At 39.3% G+C, this 20,249-nt stretch overlaps 1 protein-coding gene across 1 annotated transcript; it reads left to right on the forward strand.

The window, feature by feature from the left end:
* The first annotated feature begins 9,396 nt into the window (after window positions 1-9,396).
* Window positions 9,397-17,184, forward strand: LOC145771637 (protein ILRUN-like). Its single transcript, XM_082583361.1, has 5 exons — window positions 9,397-9,611; window positions 10,440-10,594; window positions 13,520-13,717; window positions 14,666-15,339; window positions 15,854-17,184. The coding sequence occupies exons 1-5, from the start codon at window positions 9,442-9,444 to the stop codon at window positions 15,899-15,901; spliced, it is 1,245 nt and encodes a 414-aa protein (XP_082439487.1). The 5' UTR covers window positions 9,397-9,441; the 3' UTR covers window positions 15,902-17,184.
* The last annotated feature ends 3,065 nt before the right edge of the window (window positions 17,185-20,249 follow it).

Genomic DNA, 20,249 nt, shown 5'->3' on the forward strand with positions numbered 1-20,249 from the left:
TGCGTCATTTCATTGTAGTGGAGTGGCAGTGGTGTTACGATTTGCTTTGTTTTTCGAGGCCGTTGAGAGGATAATTTCAATTTGGGCCCACTGCCAATAAAAATCCAGCTACACGCTTGCAAAATTGAAATAAAATACTGGAATTGAAAACCCCAATTCCTTGCAAGTTTAAGACACTTTTGAATGTAGGCTACGCAATGCCATGAATTTGCTTACAGATTAGACCAAGCCTTTATAAATTTCACAGCAAAAAGCCAGAAATATCCCTTCAAAAATCACAAAAAAAAGTGTAGCAATGAAACCTCAAAATATAGAAAACATGTTTTTGAAGGATCCGAATAAGTCACGCTGTTTGAATTTTACAGAAACCCTGTAATCGGCGGCGCATTGGTAATTAAGTTGTTTTCACCCACAACGAATAATTGAACAAAATGATAGTGATCTCAGAGCTGTCACACAGATTGTACCTATTACTTCATTGTTTTGAAACAATATCAGAGGTGCACTAGGGCCCTTTAAGGAGATATTGAGGGTCAACTTTTTTAGCCGTAGGAGATGGGGGGGACGGCCGCTACCCCGCTGAATAAAAAATGTTGAGCTTACAAATTTGAGCAAAAATATCCAGTTATTTGGGCAAATCAATTCTCACCAATAAGAAGAAATTACACTAAAGAAATATATTGATATTTTCCAATGAATGTAAAATGTATTATCAGAGGCGTAGCAACCGCCCTCCGATCGGAGGGGGCCCCGCAAGGAAGGAGGGCCCCTCCGCCGAAGTTTTTTGGAAGACTATCGAAATATAGGCTATAACCACGTGGTCACAAACGCATGCGAAATAGCATAGCTTATTGGTATTGAGCAGATGTTTTCTAAAAACACGGTACGACGTAGGAAGAGAATGTTTGGTTACGAATGTTCCCGACAATTTTCACCAAATCAAACGTCATATAAAAACCGTTATGGTCTACTTAACCTAGCTAGCATCTTACGTCATGGAAATTGCTAGAAAATGTCCAAATATTGCACCATCGGTCGTAAGACCTGATGAAATATTGCATTAGCCGCTTGAACACCTGTTTAAATGACTTCATAATTGTCTTTCATTATTGCGTCACAGTTACTGTCTACGTGCATTTGAGATATCGCAAATTATTCTAGTCATTCGTAAAATTGTTTGTTGGAAGTCAGTCGCAAGTTTAACTGTTTGCTTGGTGCTTGCTAGCTGGACAAATTTTCCGTCTTTTATCTAAGTAGTTTGTTCTGTAGTGACAGTTTTTTAGAGGTGTACGGCGTTGCATCTCGATTTCGATAGCCGCGGGCTAATTTTACAGGAATACACTTTTTGAATAGACATTTCAAAAGAGTATTTGTTTTTTCGGTCATTACATTCAGACGAACGGATTCGGGAATCTTACGTTACAATTTTCCCACAAAGAGATTATGGTTTACCGCTGTGACCATAAAAAATAAAAGACGGGTTCTTGTCGGTTGGTAGGTCAAGAAGAAATTAAAGCATAAAAAATAAAAGACGTTTTTGTTAGCTGGTAGGCCAAGAAGCACTTGAAGGCATAAAAATAAAAGACGAAGTTGTTGGTTGGTAGGCTACAGAAGCAAAGAAATAATAAAAGAAGATCTTGTTGGTTGGTAGTCTACAGAAGCAAAAGAAAATTAAAGACATTTCTTCTCAGTTTGGTACTGACAAAAAAACAACATTGACATTCATTTGAAGAAAAAAGATTAAAGACAATCGATCTGTGCTTGAAGATTCAAGTGAACGAACCCAAGCAAGTTTTGTGGAACTCTAGGACTTCATATCCTACCCGTACAACTACGGTATCGTGCATTTAAATTCTTTTTGTATTTTTATGGTCTTTGCAGTTAAGTTTTTTATAACTTAATTTTGTGTGTTTGTGTAACTTAATTTTTTTAATTGTTAAATTTAGCCCCAACATTTAATATGTCCACACCCGGTGGCGACAGGGACTCGGCCGCCGTCGACTCGACTGAGTTTAAGCCTGATGGTGTTCTTTGCGGTCGGGCAGGCCATTCTGGGGAGGGACCCAGTAACGATGAGGCTAAGTCAGTTCGAGAGGCCCGGCATCTTAGAAGGGATATTTTGACTCAAATTGGGGAACTTTCTGTAGCCCTAGGTTTTTTGAGTGATAAGCAGGAACTGTTAATTTTTAGATCTAAGTTCTCTACTTTGGAAGAAGATTTACGGCATTTCCATGCTCTTTTGACTAAAATTTTTAACTCTGCAATCTTGGCAGAACTTCGTGATAGGGTAGATCCCGAATTTAACTCGTCAAAAAATAACTTCGAACAAAAAGAAAGTGAGTTCTCAGATATGTTGGATGCTGACATACATCCTGAGGATAGCGCCTCAAATGTAAGCACTAGGATGTCTACGAGTTCGTCTCGGATAGTGGCACAAATTAACCTGCAGCTAAGACGAGAGGAGCTCCAGATACGAGCTGAGGCTGAAGCGAGAGCTGCTGAGGCCACCGCGAGAGCTGCTGAGTTTGCACTCAAAGACGCACAGTTGAGGGCTGAACAACGTAAAGAGGTAGCTTTGGCTGAATATCGATCAGATGTGGGCTCCCGGCGTAGCTCCAAGAAGGGCTCTTCTAGGCATTCCAGAAGTGAACATCAATCACAGTTTAGTTTACATAACCTTTTCCAGACGCCTGTTCAATCTGTAAGTGGACCAGTGCAATCCACACGTTTTCAAGCTGTTTCAGGAGGTCTCGGGGCCGCGGCTAAGGGTCTTCCGAAGGCTGTAGAGCCAAGGCCTGTGAATTATAACCTAACTCCTCCCCCAGGGCGTACAGGTCACGGGGCCGCTATCAGAAGTAATGTCTTGCCCCCTTCACAATTTTCTGCGCCGCTAGTTTTTGATCGCCCAGCTACACGTAATTTGGGTGATTGTGAGAGGCGTATCGCGTCTCCTGATTTTAACGTTTGTGAGGATCGTGATCGGGCTGTGCATGTGACTGAGCCCCACCAGCCCCTTAAGGGATATAGTTTGTCTTCTCCCGCTAAGTCGAGTTCTCAACAACAGGATTGCTTTTTTGAATACCAAAATAGTAGGACGTTTTTCGATAAGGCGGCCTTGATTGGTTACGATGGTAATAATATGCCATTTATCTTCTTTAAAAATCGTGTTACGGCCTTAATGGCAGCTTCACCCTTCAAAGGAACTCGTTTGACTTTGTTACAAGCAGCTTGTGTTAGAACAGCTGCGCAAACGATTGCTAATTTGGTTTCCGACACTCCTGGCTTGTCAGAAGAAGACAGGATAGAAATGTCGTTAGCTCGCTTGTCCCAGCGTTTTGGGGTTCGTGGAGGTCTTTTCGCCGAACCGGAAATTAGAAAGTATCGCTATGGTAGCAAATTGACTTCGATTTTTTCCAGTGATTTGAAAGAGTTTAAAGATGAATTGTCGCAGTGTTTGCTTTACGCGCAAGCTTATGGTCAGCGTGACAAATTGGAAGGACGTTTTGTTTTGGATTTGGCTAAGCGACTCCCGTTTGACGCTAAGCAGCGTTATCTTGACTTTTTAGTGATCAGTATGGTGGTACTGATGAGCCTACTTTTCAGAGTTTGTTTGAATTTGTAGTACGGGAGGAAACGCGCAAGTCGGCTGATTTTGCTATTATGCTAATGGGCGATTCTGGTGAGTCGCAGCATTTTAAAAAGTTTGGTAAAGGAAAATTGCCTTCATGTCCGGTTAGGCAGACGTCGGTAAAACCCCATCATAATGTGATTTCAGGGAGTTCGCAGTACTCGACTGTTGTTGGCGCACCGCGCGGTGGTGTGGCCAGACGTAGAGACATACCGGCATGTTTTTATTGTTCGTCACGTGGTCAAGTTGAATATCATTTTTTGTCTAATTGTAAAGAATTTTTGCGCTTGACACCTAAAGATCGGAGAGATGTCATTGTGAAAGCTGGCAAATGCTTGAATTGTATGCGCCAGCATATGGTTAGGGATTGCGTTCATGCAAACAACTGTCGTAAGTGTGTCCCTAACAACGATAGGAAACACTATTTTCTTCTGCATGATTTTTATGTGACGTCACGTGATTCTCTGGATTCGATTGGCAAAGATGATGCTGGTGCCAGAGTTCCTGTGCGTAATGTTAAGATTGGAAATGTTAAAGCAGCTTTTAACCACGTTACTGCTGCTCGTGTTTTGAATCCAATGACTGGCAAATCAAAGTTGGTGTATTGTCAGCATGATCCTGGTTCGCAGTTGACGTTTGTTTCGAGTGATTTGGTGTGCGAACTTGGTCTTAAACCGTATGACAAAGCGTCGTTTAAAATGGATACCCTGGCTGGTCAGAAACCTACTTGTGCTGACCTTGTTAAACTCAACATCCAGTCGCTAGAGACGAATGAACTGTTCTTTTGACTAAAAGAACCTTTTGACTTAAATCGTAGTGAACCGCATGCTTTACTCACTCCTCTCGGTTGGTTGGCTTGTGGTGGTAAGTCACCCTTAAATGAAAGCGTTGCAAATGTGTGCAGAGTGCAGACGTCTTCAGAGTCGGATGTCATCTCTGGCTTTCAGCGTAAAATTGAGTCTCGTGATATGGAAATAGCAGACCTGAATAAAGTCATTCAGGATTTGACCTTGCAAAATGAAACCTGTGAATTGTCTCGCAATGATAATTTGGCTAGAGAACTTGTTGAACCGAATATTGAGTTGAAAGATGGTCGATTTGAGATACCTGTTCCGTTGAAGGAAGATATTGATCTACCTAACAATTTTGTGTTGGCGTCAGATAGAGCTGCTGCTTTAAGAAAGAAAGTTTTAAAACAACCTGAACTTCGTGATTTCCTTACTGACACCATGAAAGATCTTAAATCTAATGGCTATATTGAGCGTGCTGATGAAGCAGGAAATGTCAAGGGATTTGAATGATATTTACCATACTTTGTTACGTCACAATTAAAAAAGCGTATTGTTTAACGATGGCAAGTCTGAATTTCGAGGAACTTGTGTTAATGATGTAGTGTTTTCGTGTCCTGATTTGTTAAACCCTCTGGCAGATCTCTTGGCTAGATTTCGGCTTAGTGAATTTGGTTTCGTGACTGATATGACTAAGTACTTTTTTCACATTTTGGACTCTTCAATACGTAAGCCCAATTTTATTGAACTGCTTACGTACACAGGCAGTGCTGTTCGGATCGTGAACGAACGCCCTTTGGTACCTTTGAGTGACGACCCTAGGGATTTTACTGTCATCACCTCTGCCTCACTTTTGACCCCATACTTAGACCCATACTGTGCTGTTGGGCAACCACATGATCGTGACCAACTAAGAAGGGATTATCGGTTCAATTTGTCACTTTCTCAGCAGTTTTGGAGCAAATGGATAGATTTTTACTTGCCAGGTCTTCAGGGCCGGAAAAAATGGTTAAAAATGGCCGAGAATTTGGAGCCTGGTCTACTTGTAGTGGTGGGTTCTCTCCAAGACATTGGTAAACGTGGGAAGTATCAACTTGGGAGGGTGCATGAGGTAGTTCCACAAATTAGGAAAGGGAAGCCTGTGGTTCGTAGAGCTGAAGTTGCCGTCTGCAACTATGATGAGAGTACGGGGAAAGTGAAAGTAGACTACGTGTTGAGGGATATTTCGTGCCTCGCCCCCGTAAAGAACACCTAAGTGTTAGGGTTTGAGCCTGGTTTTGTCTGCGGTGGCCGACCCTTGTCTGAGTCCGGAACAGTCGGTTATTATCACAACCATTGTATATAGCGTCATTTTAGCATGTACCTATGGTACCAATTTCATGTATCGTCGTGTATTATCCCGTATTGTTGTTCATTCTTTGCATGCCCTTTGTATTTACGTGTTAACATAAACGTGAGTGATTCAAACAATTTGTGTATCGTGTGTTTTTATTCATTGGCTCACAATTGTCGTCAATTCTTTTTTAGTTATGCCATGTCAGACTGTCATAACTAGGGGCCGCTATGTTCCCGACAATTTTCACCAAATCAAACGTCATAAAAACCGTTATGGTCTACTTAACCTAGCTAGCATCTACGTCATGGAAATTGCTAGAAAATGTCCAAATATTGCACCATCGGTCGTAAGACCTGATGAAATATTGCATTAGCCGCTTGAACACCTGTTTGAATGACTTCATAATTGTCTTTCATTATTGCGTCACAGTTACTGTCTACGTGCATTTGAGATATCGCAAATTATTCTAGTCATTCGTAAAATTGTTTGTTGGAAGTCAGTCGCAAGTTTAACTGTTTGCTTGGTGCTTGCTAGCTGGACAAATTTTCCGTCTTTTATCTAAGTAGTTTGTTCTGTAGTGACAGTTTTTTAGAGGTGTACGGCGTTGCATCTCGATTTCGATAGCCGCGGGCTAATTTTACAGGAATACACTTTTTGAATAGACATTTCAAAAGAGTATTTGTTTTTTCGGTCATTACATTCAGACGAACGGATTCGGGAATCTTACGTTACAATTTTCCCACAAAGAGATTATGGTTTACCGCTGTGACCAACGAATGTGCTGATGATTCGAGTCGTCTTTCTGCTGAAGAAAAATTCAAATCGCAATTTTTTTCCTTGTTTTCACTGATCAGGCCATGTCATCTGTTTCTTTGCGCTTTGACCAACTCGTGGAGTGGTAGCCTACAAGTTGTTTGAATTTCTGTACAAAGGTAGCAGCCTGAAGAAGTGTCTCAGAGAAAATGGCTGGGTTGGTTGGTTTTGAATCTTTAATGTCGGACTGACAAAGCCTTGATTAGTTATTCCTGGTAGTTTTGCATACTTGTAGAGGCTCTTGACTCAGGGCAGGTTACCGAGATTGGCAGAGTGAAGTTTTCCGATTGTTGAAGTGTTGTTGCCAGGAAATTATTCCATTTACTAGGTGCCTCTGAATGGAGAACCGTCCTGAAATGCGTTGCTCATGCGCACACCCCGAGAGTCGAACTTGCGCCGCGTGGTCTTGAGCGGGCACGCAACCACTGAGCTAATGGGGCGGACAATCACTGCAAAAAAATTAAAAGAAAAATGGGAGACATTTATTTATTTATTTATTATTTATTTGCGTCAAACAAAGTTGTCCATATCCAAAACAAAAACAACGAAATAATACACAAACTGAAAATGCACAAAGATCACAGAGAGCCACCTTGGATGCCGTCGATTTAAAAGCTCACTAAATGGGCTATCTACTGTTGATACTCACATTGATGCCATCGAACTAATAATGGAATTGAATCGTTTTATTTGTCATCGAGAAAGAGAGAGGACTTGTCACGGCAAGCATTTTTTTAACGTACAAGAACAGCCTTCAGGAGATATATCCGAATCTTTGCATTTGCACCAGAATTCTTCTGACCGACCACACCAGTTTCTGTCGCCAGTGCTGAAAGGACCACCAGCAGAATGAAACCGATCAAGAATATCTTACGCTTAACCGTGGAAGATGACAGGCTTTCTGCTCTTGCAATTACCATCGAAAACAAGATTGCCTATAATCCTTGGACTTATATGACCTTACAATTTGCGCAGAACAAGGCTCGAAAGAAGCGCTTTGCATAATTATGGATTAGATGTCCACACTGTCACTGTATACACAGTGGTAGGTGCAGCTAATGTAAAAGTTAGCTTTCAACAACAAAATCAGCGGATTTCCAATAAATTTACTTTCGCTAACGAGTCCGCTAAAGTTTCTAAATATTAGCGAAAATGCTAATCTGCTAAGCTAAGCGTTAGCTTCGCTAATTAGCGGTTAGCGGGACTGTGCCCTCTACTGTGTATACATAATATGAACCCTGCATGTTGTGTAAAATAAATAGCCTACCACTTTCCAGTTTCTGTGTTGGAAGGGGCCCCGGACTTATGTTCGGAGGGGGCCACGTTCTTTGTTGCTACGGCCCTGTGTATTATCATCGATTTTGGAAAGTATTGCATGTGGTAGGCAGAATGATAAGTTTCAATTTAACATTTGTAAAAAGTAAGTGTAAGGCCTAAACGAGCACAATTGGTGAACAGAGGTAAGCTTCATACTTGCATAATAATAATCGTGCTTTTATTTGCGCCCATTACGATAACATACAGTAGCCTACACTGCAATCGCAAATGCGATACAACAGACGACAGGAAGCAGCGAAGTGACATATAGTCTTCGAGTCAACTGCTCCCCTTATTTTGGCTTGCCATTAAGTGTCTTTGCCGAGACACAGCCACGTGCTGTGGAGCGGTGTCAAACCCACGCCCTTTCGAACGTCGCGCAGACGTTCTCACCACTCGGCTACGCAGCCGACTTATGTAGGCTTGCATGTAGGCTACATTTCTTCACGGGTAGGATTCAAAAGCCTGCTGGGTTCTGGTAACCTTATGAGTTATTTTTTCCTTATTTTCTTTATATCCTACTAATGCAGTTATTAATAAAATTATTTCTGCAAAAATGTCTAGTTATTTGGACAAATCAATTTTAACAACCGAATACCGACTGACTGTGCAGAAGACCTTGAAAGTCGAAATTGGTGGCAGCTAATAAGTGCAAACATAACTGACTGATGTGATTGTGATTTCGTACAATAGTTTTTATTAGTCTGATAATCACGTCTATCATGTCAAAAGTGTTTTGACAGCAAAGGAATAATGCTGAACTAACAGGCTACTTAATTCTGAGAAGAGATTCTAAAAAGTGAGTTTCCTATTAGTCTAGTCAGCAGTTGTGAACTGAACAAGAGACAACTGGACTAAAAACATTTGAACTAGTAGTGCCTAAAGTTAGTAAATGATAAAACTGAGAAAGTAATAACTGAACAGGCCGAAACTTGACATGTCACAAACATAGCTGTTGGAGAAAAAAACATTGTAGGGAGACAAACAACATTTTCCCAAAATTTGTCTTTGCAAATATACTTTCAAAATGCAACATTACCCACCATCTCTGAAGTGGCGTATAGTTTAATACAGCCTACAGGGGTCGTGAACTTTTTAGGTAAGAGAGCCATAAACGTTATATTTTTGATGCACCTCTGCTTTTTTCAAATATCTTTTTTCTCAAAATTTTACTTCTTATGAAACATACTCGGCAACTCTGACTTTCGATTGCGTCTTTCCTCAGGAATCAGGATTCTTTTCTCTCAGTTTCTGAGTCACTTGCTTTCTGTGGTCGTGATTCTTTAAACTTGAGTGAAAAACTGCAAGTGTTTTCTGAACTTTATTTTTGTATGAAAAATAAAACAGGGTCTCTTTGTATGTGAATAGCAAAATTGTTTAACCAGAGTATATATGACGGATAGGGTAAATTTTTAGGCCAGGAATAGTGCAGAAAAACAAGTTAAACTGCAGTAAAATCTACCATATGGTTACAGACTGTTTTAAATGCTTTCTTTATTTTAAGTTGATATACATTGAAAAGTGAAAGACAGTTATAGTTTGCTATACTTACTTGCACAATGGATGATGCTGGAATTGAAAATGATATGGATATTGATCAGTGTTTAGTTGGAAAATTTAGTTCACTGGGAACAACAGACAAAGATGTTCTGATTGGTGAATTTCGTAAGCTGCTTGGATTTCAACTCAACGTTGCAGGATGTGAATTCTTTTTGGACATGACCAATTGGTAATTTTGTTCTGTTTGTGTTTACATGTAAACTCACTCTACTCTCTAAAGTTTACCTAAATGACTGACATTGACAAGCCAAAGGAACTGTTAACACTAAGTACCATAGCCTAAAAAAGCATGATTTATGTGATCATTATGAACGTTCATGTTTACTCTGACTTATAACTCTTACTTCTGATTTTTGCATTAAATTGATTCATTCATTTATTTGCTCCTTTTGATATCTCTTTTGCCTCTTCACTCTTACTGGGTTCTGATCTTCAGAGACAGAAGTGAGTTACTCTGAACCGACTGAGAACAGAAGTTGGGTGTTTTGATGCTTGCTTGGCACGATGGGGCATGAGTGGCTCTGATGCATGTCCATGCGGCGCGACAGAGCAAACATACGACCATATCATTTTAGTGGGTATTTTCCTCCCAGCGGAATAACAGGCCTTCACAAACTTGATACGCTAATGAAAACTTTGGCTCCAAGTCATTCCATTTGGCTGATCACAAACTTTCTGCTTCATACAAACAACAATCCATTTATTTTTTTCCCTTGGCTGTTGACAAAGCTTCTTATAGATTTTGTTGCCATAAGCTCAACTTATGTATAATATTGCCAGTTTGCGACCTTAGCATGTAGAGCTAGCATGTAGAGCCATAAGCTCAACTTATGTATATATTGTATATTGCCAGTTTGCGACCTAGCATGTAGAGCTAAACATTCTCGAAATAGATTTATGAAAAATCATACAATATAAAAAAAAGAACTATAAGTGGTTGTAAATTTTGTTTATTAAACTGATGCTTTCATATAATTGTAATGTGGTTTATTTGAAGGAATTTACATGCTGCTATTGGAGCATACTACGATTTTGAAATGCCTACCACAAAAACACCATCTATGTCGTTTGTTCGAGACATCACCATTGGTGAAGGAGAAGCCATTCCACCTGACACAGAGTTTATTAAAACTTGGCGGATTCAAAATACAGGTAACAAATTTTGAGCATTCTAAAAAGTAGTTTATGTTAACTAACATTATATTAGGCTTATGTATTATTGTATATGTAGCTAAACATCTGTTTGAAATAAATGGCATGGTTGTCTTTTGTGAGACACAGTGATCATGTGTTGGGACATACAATATAACTATTTTAATGCCTATGTCTTGGAAAGATTATACGGTACAATACATGATTACAGCACGTGAGTATATCATGTTGCTCCAGTGGCGTATTCTGGTTGGTTTTCCTAGGCATGCAATGGAGGAAGAGTCATAGCCAGTGTAGGGGGATCTGGGGTCATGCTCCCCCAGGAAAGTTTTACAAGTTTGCCTTAGGTTTTATAGCTTTTCTTGAAATCTGAGCCTTACTTAGCTGATAATTGTTTTGAGCTAATATGCCAAAAAATGAGGTTTGGACCGCATCATGAATCCAATGTCTTAATTTTATATCTTTATCCTGCATTGCAGGAAAGAGGACTTAAAGCGCTATGCAGTGGTGTACGGCCTTCAGCATACACCCAACCCGCTTTCTTGATGATCTTTTAAACCAGGGGTCACCAAAAGTTTTTTTTTTGAGGGCCGGATTGCTGCGAGATTAAGAGCTGCGGGCCGGATGCAAATTACGAAAAGATATAATTTATAATCTCCATTGACTTAAATTGAGCACAAAAAATAACAAATTCAGCGGTGGAATAGCAAAGTTGTGATGAAAATTGAAAGGTTGCTGGAAAAGTTATCCCCTGTAGTGATACACTACAGGGCATCGTGCTCTTGAAAAAACATTACACCTTTCAAAATTTGGCCTTGGCTGTCTCCATTTGTGGTGGCCTAATGATAAACAGCAACATCAGTCTCAGCGAAGTTTGGTAACTTTTCTCCTTAACAGTTGTAGTGCAGCTGTTATTTCCGCAGCACATGGAGGGCCGGATGAAATCAGTTTGCGGGCCGATTCCGGCCCGCGGGCCTTAGTTTGGTGACCCCTGTTTTAAACTACTGTGCTTAGGTTTCAAAGTGCAATGCCACAGCTTGCAGTAGGCTTCATCAAGTCCAGTGGGTGCTTTTTTTAACCATGGAAAATGTTTTTTCCCATTCTGTATTATATTTTCGCTGACTGTTGTAAGCTGGCTACCATTTCTTTGAAGATGCCATGTTAAACATTCAAAACCAGTTAGATTATATTATAGCTTCTCCAATGCAATACAACGAATACCAGTTTAAACCTGACCAGCTGAAATAGGATTAGATTACCGACCACCCAACCGAAAGATTCCTGGTGCTCTGTGACATCGCCAATGCCAAAATCTGACTGAGAACTTTGTTGCAGTATCTAGTAGAAAGCCGCGAAGACCAAAAGAAAAAAAGGCCAAACAAATGCCAATAGAGAAACTAAAAAAGACCAAAAAAGGCCCAGCGGCCAAACAAAAATTGTCTGGCCAAACACTTTTAAAAAGGCCAAATTTCTTAAATTTGGTCGTATAAAGGCCAATTTGGCAACCCTATCTCCAGATAGTGATTTTTGTTTTGCATGCAATTTCAAATCTGCATGTCTTGATCGCATTTGCGTCACAGTGTGGTAAAAGAGCGGCAAGTAGGCAAATTGTGTTATCAACTCAGGCTGAGCTCTCCTCAGCAATTAGCATGCAGGGTTGCCAGGGTCAGCGAGGTTGCCAAAGTTTGAAAACAAATAGTCGTTTCGAATATTGAAATTAAGAGAGCGAGGAGGTTCTGTTATTAACATTTTCTATTTCTACGCCTAAATTTGTTGTTCCTGAAAGATTTCTGATTTCATCAGAATTGTAAGGCATGCATGGAGAATACGCCATTGTGTTGCTCATGCAAAATGTTTCAAATCTACTCTGTACTTGTGAAAGGTTTTGCAATAAAATTTTAATTATGACAGAATCTTGTGTTTTGGATTAAAAGATTAGCACATTTGTTAGGGTATGTAATTGTAAGTGTGAATTATAATTTTCTTCTCTTTGACCAGCATATTTCTGATTTCTGACCAACAACACAATCTGTACTGAAAATTGAATGAGGCTGTTCACCAGGCATTAAATTAAATAATTAATATGAGATGTTCTACTGGTGCAAATTAAGCTAAACTATCACAAGATGTATACAGTGACAATCTGCTTTTATTCCGACGTTTCGTCAATCAGACACGACTGACTTCTTCAGGGGGCTAGACCAGGTAGTGACTACCTGTCTAGCATGGCAAAACACAGGACATATTGCTGAAAACAACTAAACATGCAAAATGAAAATTCAACTTCTGGACAAAAACTTATCGCGCGCTAAGTTTGAAATAAGTTCGAAAAAAGGGGGGAGACTTAATTATTAACGATCAACAAGAAACTTAAATAACAACAAGATAGGAGAGTGAACGGCATGAGTCATGAATCGAGTTTTGTACGCACTACTGCACAGTTTTACAATCAGCATGAAACCAATTTAAAAAAACGTCAAATAAGCACTTACAATAGTTTTTTGTAGATAGCAGGAAAGGAGATGCCATCATTGCGACTCATTTAGCATTGACAAACAAATTGACATAAAAAACTTTTTTTGTTAATTTATAATCACATGTCAATGATAGCCAATTTTTAGGCTTAAGAGTGGTTATCACAAAACTATTTTATTTCGACACTGCATTCTTTGTCTTATTATTGAGTTGATTTTGTAAAAAATTTATAAAAAAACTTAGTTTTGAACATCCTTATTACTAATTTATTTTTAATTTCTCTGTCAATGTTCTATTACTTCTTTCATATTTATTCAAAACTTTACCTATCTAAGGTTACCAATTGAGAAGGAGCGATCTTCCTGGCGTCAGCACTACCTGATTACTAACAAATTGTTTGACCAGTGCTGTAATCTTCTGCAAATCTGCATGTTATTGTTAACTCTGCAGGTGATGAAAAATGGCCTACAGGCTGCACATTGCGCTTTGTTAATGGTGACAAGATGGGTTCACCTGACTGGGTGGCAGTTGCTGACCTCGGTTGTGGACAGACGCTGGATATATCAGTGAAGATGCGGAGTCCTGTAAATGGAGGCTTATATCAAGGCCAATGGAAAATATACACAAGGACTATGATTCCTTTTGGAGGTGCATGTAATTTTTGTATAGCAATAATTTGAACTTTGTCTGGCCTATTGCATTTTAAGAATGTGAATTCGATCGATTTTCAGTCTAGCTTGAATGCACAAAATATGTACTATTGAAATTTTGGGTGCTTTTTATTTATTTTGACTTCACGTTTGGCAACATGGAAGATCTTGAAAGTGTAGCTTCATTCAGTTGACGATTTGGCTTAAAAGCTTTTTATCTCTAACATAGCTATAGCTGAATTAGTCAGCTTGAACGTAACTGATTTTTTGTCAAACTTGCAGTTCTATAATTTGCTCATCTGCTGTACATTTTTAGAGTTTTTTAGTGGATCTATTATTCACCACATAACACAGTCATTGCTGAATGTTGATAACTTTATTCATATAAAAGTAGCTGTTTACACGCTCGCTTTGTTACAGAAGTAAATAAGTGCTATTTTGTACTCCAACATTGTTTAAAACATTCTTATTTCGCTATGTGAGGCTGAGGTCGTTTAGTTAACATGAAGCACTTTATTCAATTTACATTATAAACATGTGTCTGATTTAATCAGTTTCATCTATTTTCAAGTAGTCTACTGTTGCGATGAATGAGAGAAATGATGAATGCGAAAGTGCTTTGGCCATTTTAAGAGTTACAACCTCAAATGAACCTCGTTGCAGCTTCTATCTCCAGTTTATTCATATATACAATAGGTTGAATGCAATAACTGAACTCATGGAGAACACTTGCATTTTGTCAATTCATAACTAAGTTGGTTTTATGATACTCAAACTTAATAACCGTTGAAGTTCCAACAGCATTTTACTGATTGAACGATTTTAGGCTGGTTTTTGCATTAATTACTTTCATTACATTACTATTCTCTATTCACTTATTCAGTCCTGCATTTTCAAAACAAAACCTGCGCATCATTCCTTTGTAAACACAGTTGGCTTGTTGCAGAAAGCATCTGGGTGATAATATCTGTGGAGGCTGGCGGCTTACTTGGCGTGACTCAGCAGATGTCACGATTCGCTAGCAGTCTTGGTAGCCCTCCAAAGGATGTCTTCGGTGCATCCAGGGACTCAAATCCTTTCGCCACTTCTGAAAATCATCAAGGAACCACTCTTGCCTTCGCTCCAACTGAAACCAAATTCAGGACTGTTGCCAATGAAAGCGACTCGAAATATGTGATCAACCATATTTCACAAAACTTTACTGGAGAGCATCAAGACATGGAAATGGCCGCCGAAAAGGACAATTTTGATTCTCGTCGATTAACAACAACGCCGGAACTCGAAGCTTTGCCCGTTGTTGTGGGCAGAGATGAGCCTGGCACTTCTTGCTGGAACACGAAAAGTCCCACTGTGATGCATGAGCCATCCGACGATTTGACGGGGACCTGTCACTCCTTGCAAATCATCGAGGAAGAGTCGAACATGGTTGCCGATGGCAACAACAATGACGATTTGAAATCCCCGTTTTTATCGTCGCGATCCTCTTATGACTTAAGCGCACGTCAAGCGTCTCCTTTCAGTTCCCCTACGAAGCTTATCGAGCTGGAACGATCTTTCACTTCCCCCGACGCTCCTTCCCCCATACGACCCGCTTCCAGAAATTTACTTGTTAATTTTGAGGTGAGTGACGGCAAATACAGTAGAATTCTTATGATGCTCATTTGGGTGCAAGCGGAAAATCGATACAAATACAGTAGCGTAGTGGTGTTATGGATTAAAAGGATGTTTAAGTCTCACGAAAATAGTCTATTTAAAAAACAGTTATGCAACTTTACGTTTCATTTTTAGGCATGTGGTTGCTAAACTGACCCAATGCCAAATTTGTAAATCGGTCAGGTAGCGCTTGATGTTATGATATAGCCCATGCTCGAAAGAACATTGTTTGGGCGTCATCGAGAGTACGTTTGTATGCCTAGGCTATTCGCTTAACGACATGTTTAGTGACAGTGACATTTGGAGACGGACACGACTGTTGAATTCCTAGCATTCCTCTTCACTGAATTTAAACCATCAGGTCATCAGTTTGAATACTGCGATAAAAAGAAGAAAAACAAGCCAACCTATATCCTAACTGATTAATCTTACTTTTGCCGAATGGTTAATAATCATTTTGCTCATTGTCATGTTGTTTCAGGAACCTCCAAAAGCAGCACAGAGACTTGACTTTTCCGGTGGTTCGTGAGTTTCCATGTCGAAGCCGCAAAGTTCGATCGATTTGAAACGAAGCATCTTCAACGCACGGCGACGTTGAGCATGGGCGATTGTCTCCTGCGATTGAACAATTCGAACCGCTTTGCACATTGACTGGCGAACCTGTTATTCTTAGGTTTCAAAAAGCGCAGAAGGACGTCCTTAGTATAACCACGACGCAAGTCGGCAGATGAAATCTAGCTTCAAGGACCGGATCGTTTCAAATCATAAAAAATTCAACCACCTCCTAATTAAAGTTATCATGTAAATCCAAAAAGGATTTCAACAGATTCAAATTCCGGCTCGCTTTCTTTTTTGGTTGGTTCCCTCGTAATATTATAATCAAGACCTTGGTCAACTATTTATCAAATGAAAAGCGTTTAATACCGAAGTATGTCTTTTTATGTTCATGTTTTCTAGTCAGTATTTTCCTGACACAGGCTACACCCAGGCAGCGAATCCGTCATTTTTACATTGATTCAACGTCTGCAGGCATGTGCTGAACCCACAAACAAGGCAAAATTATCTTTTTCTAACGTTGTTTTTTATTGTCACGAAGGGATCTGAAGGTTTATAACTGGAAGTATTCAAAGTAAACTGTTATTAACTTTCTCGCATGTTGTCTAGCTGGTAGATTGTTAAGTATGTTTACCTGTCTGACTACTGTGCACTTTAACTTACAGCTAATACGCTTTGCCTTGATTCCTACGCAATGGCAAGATAATCGGAAGTCACTTTCACCAGGTTCATGAGGTGCTCAAGTGGGTAGGGGATCGATGAAAGAGCAATCCTCAATTTTCCCGGTTGTGCATGGCCACTCAGCTTTGCTTCGAAATGTAACATTTGTAATTTCAGTTCGAAGAGATATTTCGTATTGCCGTTGCACGGCGGACGAGAGTCATTTCTGTATACATTTTTCAACCCCCGGTAAAGTATAAAGTATCCTGTTACAGTGACTGTCATGCATATTACTTTATGTTTGCTTATTTAATAGTTTCATAATAATGTTTCGCCATCTAGATGTGGAACAGGTGAGATATGTGTCATTTCAAGAGTTTACTTAAAGTTTCATTGTCCAGATATTGATTTAAACAGTCATTGCAAACTTTCGACGTATCAGAGCTACCACAAATTTAAAAAGGCTAAATGACATTTCTATTTTTAAATAAATTATTTTATTAGTTTTTGATGTTGACATGCTCACGTATATTTGAGCGCATGATTGTGTGAAATTTTGGTTCCCCTAGTAAGAACACACCTGTTGTTGAACAATGCCTGTGTTGCTTTGGAAGGGAAATGTGCAGAAACCAGCAGATCGTCATTTTTGTCCCATGAAAAACGTGCGCAGATTGATCAGAAATTACATTTGATAGCAAGATGGTGAACATTAGCTGATTGGTTGGAAATCAACTGAGTACAAGGCTACCCACAATCACCTTCCGTTCGTTCAACCAACAAGGCCAACCCTTTTTTGCCACGGCTCAAAGTTCACTTGTGCATACGCGGTCCACATGTAATCTTACCTTGCTCCTAATTTTACTATTTCTTTGCATCTCATAGTTTGAGAATTAATTGCTTACAATAGCCTACAGACCTCCAAGCATAAGCTATACCTCATGCGACCACTGGAATAACTTTATTTAATTGTTATTTAAAGTAGTTAAGTAAGAAATATTTTTTACTTCGAAATAGATTTCCTGGGTTTTCTCAATTTCTGATAAGCACATGACCAATTGACCAAACTCATAGCCTCTAAAACAGCTGCTGATTTGAAACACTCGTGCGACGAAACCTCTGCTGTTGGTTTGGTTGATGTGGATCTAAAATGATCAAAGCGCACAAAAACAAAGTTCAAAACTAAGTCTTTTTTTACAGTTTTTGGAAGGCATGCAACCAAACGCCCCCTGGGTTTGCTATCTTGCCAACGTCATTTCATTTAAAGTATATTAGCCTGCGTGGAACAAAAATGATAAATAGGCCTATCAAATCTCCTCGAAAGGGAACATAGCATGCTACAAGAGAATTTTTTCCCGACTTCAAGACATTCTCCCTGAGTAGTGAGTAGCCTATCAAAATTAACACCGACGACCCTCGTATTCACGCTGCACATCACTTACCACATCAGAATAGTTTCAATAGGTGGAATTTTTACATCGCATTTTAATTTAACATGATTTTTTTTCGAACCCTGGGATTTCTATACAAGGGGATGCATGCGTAATTCTCTGGCCGTTGGCAGAAAGTGGGTTCCAAAAGCTGTGGTCAAATTTGTCTTAACCTCAATTGAGTAGCGTTGAGAACTGGGCTACGTGTTTTTTTTTTACTTTTTGCATAAACTGAAACTAGGGATGGTAGAAGTAGGGGATTGCTCACTCAAAAGTGAGGTGGACAACTGGAGGGTCACAACGTTATGACAAAATTCGATGCAACTACAGCTTGAGATCTACTGCCATATGTCGCATACTCAGGTGCAGTTTATATGACCTGCCCACGTGTGTATAAAGTGTGTATCACCAAAATAAATGTAGGAAATATGTGATATCATGTTCATTTAATAGCATTCGTGTCATGATAATGCAGGGGTAGACTTCACACAACACCGGTAACGGTAGGTAGCCTCAAACTGCTGTAGTGAGGTTTTGCAAATTTTGTAGCACCCAAAATTTTAACTAAATGTAGCAATTCATTTGATGAGAATAAATTCACCTAAAAGCAAAGAAAACGTTGTGCAGTTCTGCTAATTTTTGAATTTCTTAGTGACCCTCCAGCTGTCCATTTCGTTGAAAAAATCATTAAAGTGAGTCGTCCCGGACTGAAACACTCCTAAAATTTGTTTTTTATGACAATGCCATTGACGTTTTGTGGTAAATTGACGAATGGCAGTAGGCTAATTTCAATGTCCTGAACTATTTTTTTGCCATTTGTATTTTTTAAGAACTGGGAATAAGCAATAGGACTATATGCAAAGGGTTCAGTTGTTTTTATATTTCTGACTATCATATCAAAAACAATACACGTCAACATAGCAAAGGTCGAGAAAAAGGTAGAAGCGACAAAACGCGAACGTTAAAACGTGCTTGTGACCGACGTTAGTTATTGAGTTGTAAAAAATTTGGCAAGGTCGCAATAGTGCAGTCGTGGGAGGTTTTTTGAGGGAAAAATTTTTTATCAAGCTGATACTTTTCTCAGACCTTCCCCATACTATGCAAATGGCTCAGAAAAAAATCCCCATCAATCGGATGATGGGAAACCCCCTTTTGGGTCCTTTTTCCAAATGACGTCACAATCCCTTTATGAAAATTTCAAGTTTTTCAAAATAGGACATATTATACATCATTTTTTAGCTTTTTTCAAGGGGAACAACTTTTTCTATTAACAAGAACCCTGAAAATGTACAGAAAAAGAGTTATTACCGATTAAGCAAAAGGATAAATCTATGAATTCCAGGCAAATTTGAAATTATTCGTCACTGTTGGACTTATTCTTCTACATTCGTTAACAAGAATTAAACAAAGTAAGCGAAACAAAAATTGCAGCTATCATCATCATCAAAAACGTCAAAGATGTTGCTGCTTTCCTCCTCGTCTTGTCCCGTTTCATCTTCATTGTAAGAGCACTCCTCTTCGGTACCAACATCGACGTTATGCAAAAGTGAAAAAAAACCTTCATTCTTAAGTTTTTCGTCTAGTCTCTGGAGTAGCCTATGTCGTTCATACTAATTACACTTAGATACGAAAAAGATGTGAAACTATCTTTGTATTTGAAGCATACTTAGGCTACTATACTATTACATTCAACACCATGACTCCAGATATTGCTGATAATTGCAGAATTCTCTTTTCATCTATATTTTTAGGCCAACGATCAACTCCTAACCGAGCAGCACACAGTAAAGAGGACAGCAAAAAGCTTCACCGGAATTTGGAAAGATCTTGCGATCGAGCAAGCTCTTATGCGCTCAATTAAGTCGCGTGGAGGATTGACGGAAGAAAAAGTATGCAGAAAGTGTTCGACATCTTTGGGTTTTTAGTGTGAGTCATTCGGCAAGTATTCATGAAGCAATGACGCAACTAAACAAGGCTCAGTTTCTATGAAGTAGGCTAACCAGCATGAAGAGTTGGGTGCTTCAAGAATAAAGAGGGATTACGAAGATTGTAAAAGTTTCTGGCCTGGTTAACAACGAAAAACCCATTCTTGGTACCAGATGTAAACCTATCTTCTCTTTCAAACGGTCTAGTGTCCATCGCTGGAAAAGATGACGTCAATTGTGAACAAGCGGAGCAAATTGGTCAAAATATCCAAAAAGGTTTAGATGGGGTAGCAGTTACTATCGCATCAAT

The sequence above is a fragment of the Aplidium turbinatum genome, chromosome 1 (assembly GCF_918807975.1).
Source record: "Aplidium turbinatum chromosome 1, kaAplTurb1.1, whole genome shotgun sequence".
In the NCBI taxonomy this organism is placed as follows: domain Eukaryota; kingdom Metazoa; phylum Chordata; class Ascidiacea; order Aplousobranchia; family Polyclinidae; genus Aplidium; species Aplidium turbinatum.